The 15,240-nt window shown below is 41.5% G+C and overlaps 1 protein-coding gene across 9 annotated transcripts in view; it reads right to left on the bottom strand.

Annotated features, from left to right (window-relative positions):
* Positions 1-15,240, bottom strand: part of MACF1 (microtubule actin crosslinking factor 1) — a 344,741-nt gene that overhangs the window by 222,406 nt on the left and 107,095 nt on the right. The window contains exon 1 of one of the 9 annotated variants that reach the window (XM_079928847.1): positions 9,390-14,532. The exons of the other annotated variants lie outside the window; for them this stretch is intronic. Coding sequence (XP_079784973.1) covers positions 9,390-9,456 — 67 coding nt within the window. The 5' untranslated portion in view covers positions 9,457-14,532. Of the gene's footprint in view, positions 1-9,389; positions 14,533-15,240 lie in introns of those variants that run through there. 9 annotated transcript variants of the gene reach the window in all.

The raw sequence follows: 15,240 nt of genomic DNA, 5'->3' as shown, positions 1-15,240 counted from the left end.
GGCAGCCTTTCCCGACAATTCCATTTCTCAACAGTCTCTTTGTTCTCCAAATTTTTATGGTACTTACTATGCTAATCACTCAATCCATACTTATATAATTATATAAATTCTGATCTCTTAATGTGCTCATTCTTACTCATCAATGAGATCATTAACTCCTTGAGGAAAGAGATCATGCTTTACTTTTCTGCATGTCCCATAGCTTCTAACATCTAAAGCTCTACATTATAAGACTAAAATAAATCCTTCCCCTTACCTGAAGTGAAAGTCAGCTTTTTAGCTATTGGAAGCATGACTGATGAGAAACCATCTGATTTCCCTAGTGCATTATCCCCATAGGAGGGCTTGGTAGGTTAACAGAATAACTATGGGTAGAAAATAAAGAAGACTCAATTGTGTTAATCGCATCTTCAGGTCTAAAAGAGCTGAGGCAGTGGACTAAAAAGAAATCACATGAATTCCACCTCTTTAAAATATTGGCTAGTTTAAAAGGAAATCTGTTAACTTTTTCTTTTCCATCTATGTATTGTTTAACCTATTATAGCAAGCCCATATTACTTTTATAATAAAAGAAATTCTATAAACAAAACCTGTTGTCTTCAGAGTGAGAACTTTGTAAAATTAGAAACAGACTATTCTTGGTTATAAGGGTAATAAATAGAGCAAAGCAGAGTGGACCTGGCATTGGTGAAAATGTGGCGGGCAGAACTTTTAGTTAGCTTTAATACTGTTTTTCCATTATGTTTGCAGGCCCCAGCAAAAAGGTGATACTTACTGGTGTATCTGAGTTTTTACATATTGGACTGGACAGTTTTTTTGTTTTTTGTTTTTTTGGCCACACCACGCAGCTTATGGGATGTTATTTCCCCTACCAGGGATCGAACCCGGGCTCCAGCAGTGCAAGCCCTGAGCCCTAACCACTGGACCACCAGGGAATTCCCTGGACTGGACTCTTATAGGTAATAAATAAACATTTTTGATTGGCCAATATATGATTAGAAGACTGGCTAAAGAAACACACAGAATGAAATCAAAGCCAAGCCACTTGTAAGAGTTCAGTCCACTGCCTCGTTTCTTTTAGACCTCGTTTCTTTTAGACCTGAAGAGTTCAGTCCACTGCCTCGTTTCTTTTAGACCTCGTTTCTTTTAGACCTCGTTTCTTTTAGACACAATTGAGTCTTCTAAATTTTACTACCCATAGTTATGCTGTTCACCTACCGAGCCCTCTCATGGGGATAATGCACTAGGGAAACCGGATGGCCTCAAATCAGTCATGCTTCGAATAGCTAAAAAACTGACTTTCAATTCAGAGGGAAGAGGTCCAAGTACTAATTCTGAACGTAATTACTAAAAGCAGCATGATTACAAGTCCTTCCCAAGAGCAGCTAGCCTGCTTAGAGCCAAGCTATAAGTTCCTCAGGAAAGGGTTTTATAGAACAACCTTGCCCCAAAGCTGGAGGATCCTTTTTTAGGATCCTATGTTGCAGACCAATCAATTACATGAACGTTCTCTCCTGATTTAAGCAGGATAAGAGGATACTGCAATGCCTGGATTTTAAGATCTTAATATCAGCAAGGAAATTCATCAGGTAAGCCAAAGAGCAACTTTATTACATAGACCTTCAGAACACTCCAGACGGCTCAGACTTTGAAAGTTTTTAAGAAGTTTTAGGTTTGATTCCCTACACATAAATCCTTCATTTAATTCAGGCCTAGTGAAGATCTTTCTACCTAACACTAGAGATAGAATTTTAAGAAGGTACCCTTATGCAAGAAGAAAACAGTCAATCACAGGAAAGGTGATATTCTTTTAGATGCTCCTTGTAAGCTCAGCCTCACCAAAGGCTATGAACTGACCACGAAGAACCCAACAGGCCACTGCGAAATTCTCAGACTGAACATGTTGAGGCACCAATTAATCATGCGAGGGTTGCTTAATTAGAGGGATTTACTACTTGTTTCCAACTTTATTAAGACCACTACAGGACACCAAGCTACCAATACCTACCCTAATTATCTTTTAGTTTCATTGGCAGAGATGTCCCTCCTTGTTACCTAGGCAAGTCCTTCCCTCTGAAATCTGGATCCTGTATCTTCCCTTCTTGAGAACTTAATCCAACCACCACCCCCTAGCTTGTGTATCTTTAACTACTCCTCTCCTTTCCCCTGGGCTCCGGACCGGTGTGATGACAGCGCTCACTTCTCTACTGCTGCACCTCCTGCTCCACCATGTGACCTGGCTTCCTGCCCCACAAATTCACTGCAACTGCCCTCCCCACAGCCACCCAGCTGCCAACACAGAAGACACTGGTGACCATTCCTTTACCTTTTAAACCCACTCTCCCTCTTGATTCTGAGACTTCTTTCTACCCTGGTTTCCCTCCTTCCCCTCCTTCCCCTTTAACTGTTCCCTCTCTTCTGTTCATCCCTAAATGTTTACTCATTCTTAGCCCTCTTTCCTTTTTATTCTGTATTACTACAGCTTCTTAAGATATCCATGGGCCTAAGGGTCCCTAAATGGATTTGTGGGGTTGGGGGGAGTCATAAACCACCTAAAATCGCATGCAAAATTTTTGGTGTTATGTACACTATGGGATGGGGAAAAAAAAAAAAACCTATAGATTTCAAAAAAAAGTAAATAATACCTGTTCTCTACATTCTCCCAGAATGATTTAATCTACTTCCACAGTTTCAACTGTAACCTGTACACTGACAATTCCCAATCCATATCTTCAGCTCAGGCCTTTATCCTAAACACCACTCTCATATGTCCAATTGACTCCTAAAAATTTCATGCTCATTTCAAGCTCAACTTGTCTAAAAATGAACTCTTCTTGTCTCCCTCTCTGCTTCTAATAGGTTTCCCTGCTATAACTATCTGCCACTGCTTGAATGTCTGTGTCCTCCTGAAATTCATATGTTGAAATCTTACCCCCAGTGTGATAGAAGTAGGAGTTGAAGCCTTTGGGAGGTGATTAGGTCATGAGAGTGGAGCTCTCATAAATGGAATTAGTGTCATTACAAAAGGGGCCCCAGAGAGCTCTCTCATTCCCGCTCCACCATGTGAGGGTGCAGCAAGAAGACAGCTAGCTGTCTATGAACCAGGAAGAGGCCCTCACGAGACACCAAACCTGTAGGTGCCTTGACCATGGACTTCCCCACCTTCAGAAGTGTGAGAAATCAGTGTCTGTTGTTTAAGCCACTGAGCCTATGGTTTTGTTACAGCAGCCCAAACTGACTAAGACACCACCCTCCTCAGCGCTGCCGGCACTGTGGACAATGCTGCCCACACTGAATCTTTATCCTAATAATATTAACAGATAACATTTACCAAGTCTCTACTTATATGCCAGGTACCTTACATATATTGTTTCCAATGCTCAACAACCCTGAGAGGCATTATTTTACTGGAAAGATAAAGCCCACAGAGGCTAAGTAACTTGTCGGAGATCACAAGGTAAGTCTGAAGCCAGCTCTGCTGGATTCTAAAGCCTGATGCCTGCATTCAGGATAATATTTAAACTTTTTAGCTTGGGATCTAAGGCCCCATATGTGGCCACTCTTCCCTCGCCACCCTTTCATAAAAACTCTAACTTCCAGCCTTGCCGAACGTACTGTTTTGCCCAAATGAGGCATGTGCTCTCACACTTCCATGCTTTGCATTCACTGTTCTCTCTGCCAATGGAGGACAGCTCCCCCATTTCCTTGACTACTCATTCTTCAGCATTCAACTCAGCTATCACCTCCTCCATCCCTTATATACACTAGTTGAGTGATCTCCCTCTTGTGCCTATTTCAAGGTATCATAGTTTGCTTGTCCATCTGTCCTACTCTACTCTACTTGGAGCATTTTGAGGATAGGCCTGGGGTCGGAATGAAAGCCTGCATTTGAGGCAAACAGTTCTGTGTTCTATTCCAACATAGCCCAACACAGCATCATGAATCATTAAAAAAGCAAAGAGAGAAGAGCCTCTGCTTGTTTCCCTGAGGGCCACAGAAAAATTACAAGTGGTTCAAGAAGCCCAAGAAGCACCAACCACCTGAAAATCTAAAAATGAGATACCTGGGACTTGCCTGGTGCTCCAGCGGTAAAGAATCCACCTTACAACGCAGGGGATGTGGGTTCAATCCCTGGTCAGGGAACTAAGATCCCACATGCCGCGGGGCAACTAAGCCTGCGCACTGCAACTACTGAGCTCGCATGCCTCAACTAGAGCCCACGTGCGGCAAACTACAGAGCCCACGCGCCCTGGAGCCTACGCGCCTGAACCAGAGAAGAGAAAAATCCACACGCCACAACTAGAGAGAAGCCCGCTCACCACAACAAAGACCCGACACAGCCAAAAGTAAATAATATAAATAAATAAAAAATAAATCTTTTAAATAAATAAACAAAAGGGAAATAAATATATAGAAAGTTGGAATTGGCCTGTTCCTTGACCACATGAGGTCAATCTAGTGGCAGAGACCAATATGTAAATAAATAATTAACAATAACACCAAGCAAATAGCACACCAGATACAAGCTGCACAAAATCATGCTGATAAACAAAGCTGATTAATTCTGACAGAGGCATAGGAGAAGAGTTCATGAAAGGTGTGGTATCTGAAGTAAACCTTGGTGACAAGTATGATTTTGGCAGCCCAAAAAGAGGTTAAGGAATTCCAAAGTGAAGAATAAGCACGAGCAGTGACTTGGAGATATGTGAGTACACAGGATACGCTGGAAGGAATGGTGTGGCTACACAAAGCATACAGTTAGCCATGTAATGAGAAGGGAAGCTAACAAGGTCACCTGAGACCACATCACTCCAGAGAGCAGGAATGAGGAGCATCTACTTAATTCAGTAGATAAAAGGATACCACTGAAATTTTCTGAACCAGAGGGTGTTTTGGAAAGATTAATCTGGCATTGGACGGAAGGCCAGACTGCAGCAGAGACGCACTAAGAGGTAGAAGCAATTAGAGGCCTACTGTGTGTGACAGACCAAGAAAAATCTAAGAGCATGAATAGGGCAGGGGCAGCCAGATCCCCACCCCAATGTAGAGGAAGAAACAATAGCCCTTAACTACTGGCTAGATGTTAAGGAAAGGGAGAATTCAAGATAATTCTAAAGTTTCCAGTCACAGGGACTTCCCTGGTGGCGCAGTGGTTAAGAATCTGCCTGCCAATGCAAGGGACATGGGCTCGATCCCTGGTCCGGGAAGATCCCACATGCTGCGGAGCAACTAAGCCCGTGTTCCACAACTACTAAGCCTGTGTCTAGAGCTGGCGAGCCACAACTACTGAGCCCACGTGCCACAACTACTGGAGCCCGCGAGCCACAGCTACTGAGCCCACGTGCCACAACTACTGGAGCCCGTGTGCCTTAGAGTCCGTGCTCCACAAGAGAGAGAACCCACCACGAGAAGCCCGCGCACCACAACGAAGAGTAGACTCCGCTTGCCGCAACTAGAGAAAGCCCGTGCACAGTGACGAAGACCCAGCGCAGCCACCAAAAAAAAAAAAAAAAAAAAGTTTCCAGTCACAGCAACTGGGAGGAGTGGTACCTGGAGATAAGGAAAACAGGTGGCACAGATTGGGTGAGGATAGGTTGGGTAAAGTAGAAGAAACATAATGAGATGTCAGCAGGCCCTTCCTGCAGACAGCTGGAACCTTAGGTCTAGAGTTCAGAAGAGCAGGCAGAATTGAGGATACAGATTTGATGCTAACAGTTGATAGCTGAGGCCGTGGCAGGTAGTACGGCCAGCCTATTTCAACAAGTCTTCCTAAATCACCACTTTGCTCGTATTACCCCTCTATTCAAAATCCTTTAGTGGCTCTCAGACGACCAGAGGCTCAAGCCCAAGTCCTTTGTTTCTACTGCCTACTACAACCCTCTGAAATTCAATTCCAGTTTTTATTCACTATGTGTTAGGTGGTTGGAAGAGATAAAGATAAGACATGGCCTCTAACCTGAAGAAATTTACAATCTATCTACTCTTCCAAATTTATCTTTAGACTCTCCCCTGCATGACTCAACTGCAACCATTCTGATCTCAGTTTCCAAACATACCTTGCACATTCTTGCCTTTGTTCACCTATTTCTCCCTACTGAAATATCTACCCTCTCTTCTTGTTTTATCTAACTTAGAGCCTCCTTACAAGGTCCAGCTGAAGTCAACTTCTTCCTTCACACCTTTCTGGCTATCCCAGCCATCTCTGGATGCCTGTGTTTATTTAATTTACTTGGCACCGAATATATAAAATCTACTGTTAGATATCTTTACATGTAAATCCAATTTCTCTATCTGAACTTTAGTTCTTTGGAGTCAAGAACCATGTTTTAAATTTCGTTAAATATCCAACATTTAGGACAATAGGAGGCACTCAGGAATGCTCATTTATTTAACCATATATACTATGTGAGAGCCCACTGTGTGCCAAGGTTGTATCTATATGGATACTTTATGATGGTATTTTCAAAGTCAGACTAAAAAATATTCTCAAATGATAATTAAAAGACTGCTTTTCAGCGTAGAGCAGGGATCTCCATTCAGACGTCCCTTCCACAGTTACAGCTTTTCTAAATTCTTCTTGCCACATCTACACCCAGGAGACTTCACACCACTTAATGTGAGCTCAAAGAAAATGGTCTGAAGTGGAGATCAAGCAATTAAAATGTTTACCAATAATATACAATGGCACCAGTATTATAAATGATTCCTTTCCTTAGAAGTATATAAGTCAACTTTGGGAGGTAAGAATGACCTCAATATTTATTGTGTTTACTCTGTGTCAGGCACTGTGCAAGGCCTGTCTCATTTAGTATTGATATTTGACTTAATCTTCACAATTCTATCAAGTACACATTATTTATCTTCATTTCATAGTTCAAATTGAGGCTCAGAAATGCTTATTAATAATTTGCCCAATGTCACATGGCTACTAAGTAGTAGAATTGAGATTCAAATCCAAGTCTGTCATGGACTTTTAACCACCACACTCTCCTGCCACTGTGAAATTATCAGAAGGCAACACAATATAGTCCTATAATGAAGGGAAGAGGAGAGGTGTAAACTATAACTATAACAGGGATTCATGAAAGGTATCTGTCACCAAGACTTGGTGAAGACTCAGAATGTCTCAATGAGGATTGAGACATGGGAATTTAGGGAAGTGATAACTAGGGACTTCAGTGCAAAATTAAAATTTTATGTTATTTCTTAGGAAAATCTGAACTTTGTTACCAATAATTCTTTGCCCTACTGGGAATCAGAGAGTACAAGGCAGAAGTCAGATAAAGAAATAAGCCAGTAGTAAGCCTGGTGGCAAAAGAAAGAGCCACAGAAATAGAACGAGAGGCTTATACGGAGAAGGGAAGAGGGAGAAAAACACAATAGCTTCTAGAATATTTAATGGAGTATCACATTCAGAAAAAATAAAATACTTCACAGATACAAAGAGATATAGGGGTTAATGATCCTCAAAAAAATCATCTTAAAGATGAAGAAATCAAAGCCCAGATTTAAGAATTTAGATAAGGTTACAGAGGGGCAGAATCAGGGCTATAACTTGGATTTCCTAGCCTCTACTCTGTGGCTTACCTTATAGGATACTCATCTGCCCTCTGTGAGCCTGAGTTTCATCTATAAAGTGTGGAGTCTGGACTAGGTCAATGGTTTCCAAATACCAACTGTGAATCAACAATATCAAAATCAGCAGAGGAAAAAAAAAAAATCAGCAGAGGAGCTTGCACTGAGCTAAGCTCTTTAATATCATATACTCCTCATAATGACTGCATGAATTAGGGCCTATTTCAATCTCTCTCTCTCTCTGTATGTATGTATGTATGTATGTATGCATGTATGTATATGTGTGTGTGTGTGTATGTATGTGTATATATATATATATATATATATATATATATATATATATATATATATATATATATATATATATATCCAGGGGATTAAACAGAGTAGGATGAGCTAGGAGAATGATGTTTTGCCCTGAAAATTTCAATAAAGATTCAAGACTTCCTTATACTTTTCTGTTGATTACAGAAAAAGGGCCCTTTTATCTCTAAGCATTTTCAGATGCAGGAAGAGTCTTTCCTCTAGATCTCAGGGAAGGAATCTCAATGATACTGGAAAGATAAAAAGCTAGACTCCATGGCAGTAACTGACTAAAACTGCTACTCCTTGTGCCCAAACATTATTATAGTACCAACCCTTTTTCTCAGAAAGCACTTAAAAATTTGGCAGTACTAGTCTAGGAGACAGGATCGGAACCCTGGCTCTGCTACTCCCCTTCTGAGATTTCTTCTGAGGTCTCCTCTTGATCAAACAACCAGCAATCTCAATTTTAGTGAAAATCTGCCTGTTTGGGTCACAATTTTGTTCTGCTTTAGAGACTAAGAACACAAAACCAACAGATATTAGTAGTAGTATCAATCCAGTAGTTCCTAGACTTAGATTTCACAAACGGGTAAATATTCCAAAATAAATTAGGAAACCTAATATAAAGTTGTCAACTTTTTATTTTGCTAAGTAAAGATATCTAAAAACAAACTACCATCTGACAACAATTCTTTCATAAAATAATGGACATTTTAACATCAAAAAAGTAGAAAGGGCACTTTCAGAATAAAGGACAGGTTCTTTAAATAAGTTTATCTTTATGAAAAGCACACTACATTTTCCTTATCTTTTCCATTTTACTGGAAATTGATGACGATACCTCCAGCATCAGTCTGTACACCCTCCAGTTTGGAAGCCAAGGAAACCTATGGCCAAAAAAGGCTAGGCCACTTGCTCAAGGTCACAGAACATTATCTAAATGAACTCCTCTCCTTTATCTAGAGAGATCTAAGCCAACAAGACTCTTTTCCTAGCCTCCAACTCTTCCTAAGATCCCCATCCCCAGACCACTTTCAAGCCTTTTTCCCTCCTCACAGCTGGCAAGAGAGTAAACGTAAGAGAATTAGCAATCAGCCCCAAAGAGGAAACCTGGGTCATGACTCCACCCTCCCCTCCTCCCACAATCCTGTCTGCTCAGAGGTGGACTCTGTAACCAACCAACTTCTCCTAAAAATACGCCCTGGACTTTCAGAACTATGCAACATAACTTAAAAGTGGTTTCCTGATACAGACAGAAGCATGAGCATGAATTCAGTCTCTATAAAAAAGTGCCACACCCAAAGCTCAGGCTCTTAACTGCCAGTCACTACAAGCTTAAGTTCCCCAGAAAGCCGGGCACCCCAGTCTCTCCCACTGCACGTTTTAACAAGCCCCAAAGCTGTAACGCCTCCAAGGCTTCAGAGCCCATGCGTTCTTATGAGTCAGTGAGAGTAAGGGCTATTTGGGATCCTCAGGCCCAGACAAGGAAAAAAACTTCACGTACTAACCCATGCAGCACATGCGGCAAACCAGGTGGGTGCTGAACTCGTGCTCATCTTGGTAACTGGGCCACATGTCGCCAGCGTCTGCTGACCCTGCCTAGAAGGAAGGTGTGCCAAAGAAGCTCCGGCTAGGGGCCTGTGCACGCCCTGCAGCTCCTTAAAAAAGGCTTCGAGGTGAACAGAGACAGCAGAAGTTCGGAGAAGTGGCTCCACCCACCACTTCCTACTGACCTCCTCCCTCCCCTTGAGGTCAGAGAGGAAGCTCCTCCCTGGGGCACTTCCAAACTGGGTCCAGGTCTTCATGCAAGAGGCATCCTATTCAAAAGCGCCACCAGCTAGCTCAGTGTTTTCAGACCAACAGCAGCAGGCGAGGTGGGCGCTTCGGATGCAGAAGTCCAGCCGAGTTAGTGAGTGAGTAAGCCTGCGCAGGCAGAAGCCGGTCTTTGAGGTACCTTCCACTTGCAGAGCAGAAGCTTGTGACCCGGTGAATCTGAGACAGTTGCAGGAGGGCTGGTGAGGTAAAATGGCTTAACTGCCGAGACAGGCCCAGTGCATCCACTGCCCAACAACCTGTTGCTGGGGCTGGACTCTTCTCAGGCTGAAGTGTGTGTAAAGTGTTAACCAACTGAAAAAGCCCCACGGTCGGGGAGGCTATCACGGGGCAAGCCCACACGCTGTCCGCTGCCAACGGATTTCCTAGATTCCACAGGGAGCTTCATGTTCCGACTTTGAGCTGCCCAAAGAGTCAAAAGTCTCTCCCCAGTGATTCCACCTCCTCATAGAGTAGCCCAGCCCCAACCAGCCTCTAGGAGATCTGGCACAGCAGATTTCATCAGCTTCAAAAATACGATTTGCTTGTTTGCTCCATTCTTTCCCCTCATCCAGCCAGGAATGTCATCCCAAAGGCACCTTCCTCTTCCCAGACCCTCCCACTTTGTCTCTGCAGTCAACGCACTTAACTCAGCTGTGCCAGAAATCCCTTTATCCTTCAGTGGAAGGCTGCTTGCTTGTTTGTCCAACTTGTTTTCTGAGTCTTGGCTAATTGTACCAGACACTGGAATGCTGAAGAAACACAATGAAGGGCTTTTTCATTCAGATGGCCCGACCCATCAGTGCTTCTTCATAATTGTGATGCAACCAGGGAATAGAAAAAGCAGAGCCTCTGTTGATGTCAGGACAGATGCTCTGATCCTGTCCCCACACCACTCAGAAAGGCCCCACTGCAGATAAGGGCCTAATCACTGGCCCTCTGCTTTAGCTCCCTAAATAGAACAACTTCTTCAGGCTAATGCTACTTCCAATCCCGTTCCTGAAGACAGGGAGGGAGGGGCAGCACCCAGGAAAGCAGGTTTCCAGAAATTAGCCCAAAAGACTGCAAGTGGGAAAAAAAGTAAACACAAGTTTACCTAGCAGGTCACACAGTATAAACAAGCCCTGTGACCTGCTTCAGTTCCCTGACAGTTTCCTTACCCCCTATTAGGCATCTCTCCCACCTACAAACTGGTAATAATCCTGTTACTACTTACTAATAACGGGACTAACAGCTGACTTTATCCCTCCTTGACTAAGCTCCCAGTCACCCCGATAACCTGTGACAACTCTACTCAGTTTGTTCCTCTTATTAGAGTCTCCTTGGTCACTCTTGGAGGAAGGGTCCTCCTAGAATTTACCTTAACCTAGGAAAAGAAATGCATAAAAAATAGGGAAGAGAGAATAAAAGGGAATAAAGATTTCCTGATTCATATTTAGTAACCTTTTCCTTTATCAGATTTAAATTCCTTGAGTGCAGGGACTGTCTTCTTCATAGCCTAGTCTCTAACACATTTAGAAGGCACTCGATAACCCAATTAATTAATTTTAAGGCTAAAATTAATTGATCACCTACTGTTAGTTCACAGGCAATGTGCTAAAAACTTTAAATATCATTTCATTTAATCCCAACAATTCTCTAAAAAAAGGTATTATCAGTTCCATTTTAGAGACGAAGTTACTTTTAAAAGGTTAAATAACTAGACCAAGGTTACATACCCATCTGTCCTGCTCCGAAGCTAGGCCTCCTGCTGCACCATTGCTGTCTTTGAGGGACCTAAACCAGAGTAACTAAACTGGGGTAGGGAAGCTATATATATGAGGAGGTAGAATGTTCCTGGCAAGTTAAGAAATAAAAACACTTACCTGCGGCCAACTGAAGATTTAAGGCATACCCCAAATGAGTATGTAGAGCAACTTCTAGAAATACTAAATAATTTCACAGTCTCCAAAAATCAAAATAATCATTACTGGGTAAGGTTTAAGGAAGGTGAACCAAAGCGTGCCCTTTTTCTCACTCCTCTGGCATTTAGGCAGAACTTATTTCCCCGGAAGGTACTATAGACTGAGTATAGTAGGATAGAGTTTTGGGGACAATGTCAGTCTAGCCACCAGGAGACAGGCCTTTCCTTTAGGATCCTAGGAGATCCTGAGCCTCAAAAGGGAAGCCGCTGCTAACGGGAAAGAGAGGACCCTGATGAGGACAGTCAGCTCTTAATTACCCAGAGGAAATCAGCATGTATAGTGATTAACCGGGCCAGTCCACTTCCTTTTTAGCCCAATGTTGAGCCATTTCATAGTTCACTAGAAGTCCAGAGATGTGAGAGGCAAGAAAAGGTGAATCTGGCTGCTACCTGCAGATTCGTTAAAATGCTGAATGGAAGGAAGAGATTCAAGCCAATATTTCCACACATGGCTAGAAGTTATCTAAGAATTTACAGCTACCGGCTTTCTTACTAGTACAGAAAACTGAAGCTATACATTTAATTTATTTCCTAAAACATCAAAATCACCCACTATTGAGGCTAGTAAAGCAGACATAGTCTTTCCTTCTAATGTGTGAGATAATGATTCATAATATATCACTAACTTTTTAAACACTTCCACATTGGCTTCTACCACATTTTTAAATTCCCAACTGTAAAAATAAGCATTTATATTTTGTCCCAGGAGCCCACAGGAGAGTGCAATGTCTTCACTGATATCTTTTGTTTTGTTTTGCTAAAAAAAAAAAAAAAAAGTATAATGATAGCAAACAATTATATAGTCCTTAACCATGTGCAGAATATATTCTAAGAACTAGCTCAAAGCAACCATGCAGTATTATTAACCCTATTTTACAGATGAGGAAACAGAGGCCCAGACAGATTAATGTCACTCTGCCAGTAAGGGCAGAGCTAGGATGAAAACACAGGCAGTCTGACCCCAGACTCTCAACAAGCTCTCAACCACAATTCCATACTACATCCAAGTGTCAGCCAGATAATCGTACTGCCAGAATTGCAAAAAACTAGAGACTTTAGTCTTTTTTCTTCTCATGCCAATTAGAAATTCGAAGTCCAGAGGAATTAAGTGACCTAACATCACATAGTAGTAAGCAGAAAAGCCAGGACTTAGAATCCAGATCTTCTGACTCGAAGTTCAGTGGTCTTCCTACATACTGAACAATCTAGAAAAAAATAGCTAAGGAAAGAAAAAGACTACATCTTGACTACAACACCTATTGTTTTAGTTATTTGAGCAAAGATATATTAGGTATATGACCATTTGTTTAAATATTTGCATGTCTATTACATGCGTAACAAAATTTAGGTACTACAAACGGAGGATGCACAGCTAAGTCATAAATGGAGGAATTAAAATTCAAAGCAACTGCAAAAAATCTACACCAAATCTCATAGGACAAGATTTAACTAGGATGCCTTTAAGTCTTATGCTGAAGGTTCAAGAAAACCAAAGGAACAGCAGCCTCTGGAGGGGAGACAACAACAGTTCATGCACGAGGTCTGGCCATTTTATAACTTGTCTTAGGTTAATGAGACTCAATAGTGTAATGGAGCTGCTTTAAAAAAAAAAAAAAAAAAAAAGACATGGTACAATTCTAGATTGTACTCCATATGGTCCAGATCCAGGGATTATAGCTGGTCCTCCTAGTGGGATACTGGAAATGGAAAGAACCTTAAGAGATTAGATTGTCCAACTCGTTCATTTTACAGATAAAGAAAGCAAGACCTTAGTCTGTCCTTTCACAAACAAAAAATTCAAATGTTCTTCTCAAGTATATAAATAAAGCCCTTTTCCTATTTACACTACCATGACATGGATATTGATAAACTAATACACAGGGCAACTCTATATTATTCAGTTAACCTATACTGAGCACTCACCTCAGGCCACACATCAAGCTAAGCCAAGCCCTGTAAGTAACACATGAACAGGGTATGGTTCCTGTTACAGCTTAATCTAATGATATCTTAATTCCTTCATTTATTTGTTCAAGTAACATTCACTGACATCTATTTTGTCACAGACACTTGAGAAACTGAGATGAGTAAGAGTTCCTGTTCTTAAAGATCTTAGAGTCTAATAAAATCTAATTAGTGGGGAAAGAAACAAGCTGAACAAGATGACCACACGGGTTTGAATAGGAAGTATTAACAGAATGCTACTGGAACGCAGAAGAGGAACTTTTATTCCAGTCAAGGAAGGCTCTCCAGAAATGATAACTACTTATCTTGAAGGACAAGCATCAAGTTGTTAGTTAAAAAGAAGATACAGGCATTTCGGGTAGTGATCTACAAGTTTTTAAATGATGCTTGAGTACGGAGTACTGCTTGTAAGGCCAAGACAGGATGTGAAACTAGTGAAATAGGCAGGCGGCAGATCATGAAAACCCTTTTATCTCCTGATGAAGAGTTTGAACTTTCTTTTAAAAGCAGAACGAAAGCTTTAATGGATTTTAAGCAGAAGAGTGACACAGACAGCTCTGTAGTTTAGAAAGATCATTCTGGCTACAGGTAGAAGACAGACTAGGGGCAAGAGGGTGGAGGGAACACAGAGAATGGGCGAAACATTATTTCAACAGTCCTGGAAAAGAAAAGTGATGATGCAAGCTAAAACAGTAGGAAGTTTGGGGAACAATGAGATAATATATGGGAATGCAAGTGTGGACAGGGTGTACTGAAAGCTATTTGAAATTCCAAGTATTGATACTAAGTGAGTGCTAAATTCTGTCTTACAGGTATTATGGCTTCAGTACAAACTGTGTCTTCCTGTTCTTGTTTACATCTGCTGAAGAGACGGTGACTTGGGAACACCGTTGTTAAAGCCATGTACTTAATATCATATAACTAGATCTCACCAATGGACTCCTAACACCTAGAAAAAAATAGCAAATGAAAGCTAAGAAATAGTAATCAGAGATTCCTTCCCCACATTCCTGCTGTACTCCCCTCACCTCTCTACACACACACACGGCCACCACATTTTCAAAGCAAAAATAATCAATTTAACTGTCCAAAGGGAATACTAGAATGATAAGGGGTTAGGAAATTGTATGTAGTATTAGAAAGGGAAGTGTCTAGGCTGGCAAAGATAGCCTTCAAGTATAAGCAAGCCTGACACCTAAAAGAGGGAGGACAGATCTTCCTTATGCTGTAGTTACATTCCGATAAACCCAGAGCAGGTTAAAAATATCCAAAGTCGAAAGTGCATTTAATATATCCAACCTACCAAACATCAACTCTTGGCTTAGCCCACCTTAAATGTGCTCAGAACACTTACATTAGGCAAATCATCTAACACAAAGCCTATTTTATAATAAAGTGCTGGATAACTCTTGCAGTTTACTGAATACCATACTGAAAGTGAAAAACATAACGGTTGTATGGGTACAGAATGGTTGTACCAGTTGTTTACCCTCATGATCACATGGCTGAATGGGAGCTGCGGCTGCTGCTACTACCCAGCATCAGGAGAGAGTTAGGTACTGCATGTCACTAGCCTGGGAAAAGATCAAAATTCAAAGAATGATCTCCACTAAATGCAT

Source organism: Stenella coeruleoalba (genome assembly GCF_951394435.1).
Source record: "Stenella coeruleoalba genome assembly, chromosome: 1".
In the NCBI taxonomy this organism is placed as follows: Eukaryota; Metazoa; Chordata; class Mammalia; order Artiodactyla; family Delphinidae; genus Stenella; species Stenella coeruleoalba.
Note: the sequence above shows the minus strand (reverse complement) of the source record. Positions and strands in the feature narration are given on the sequence as shown.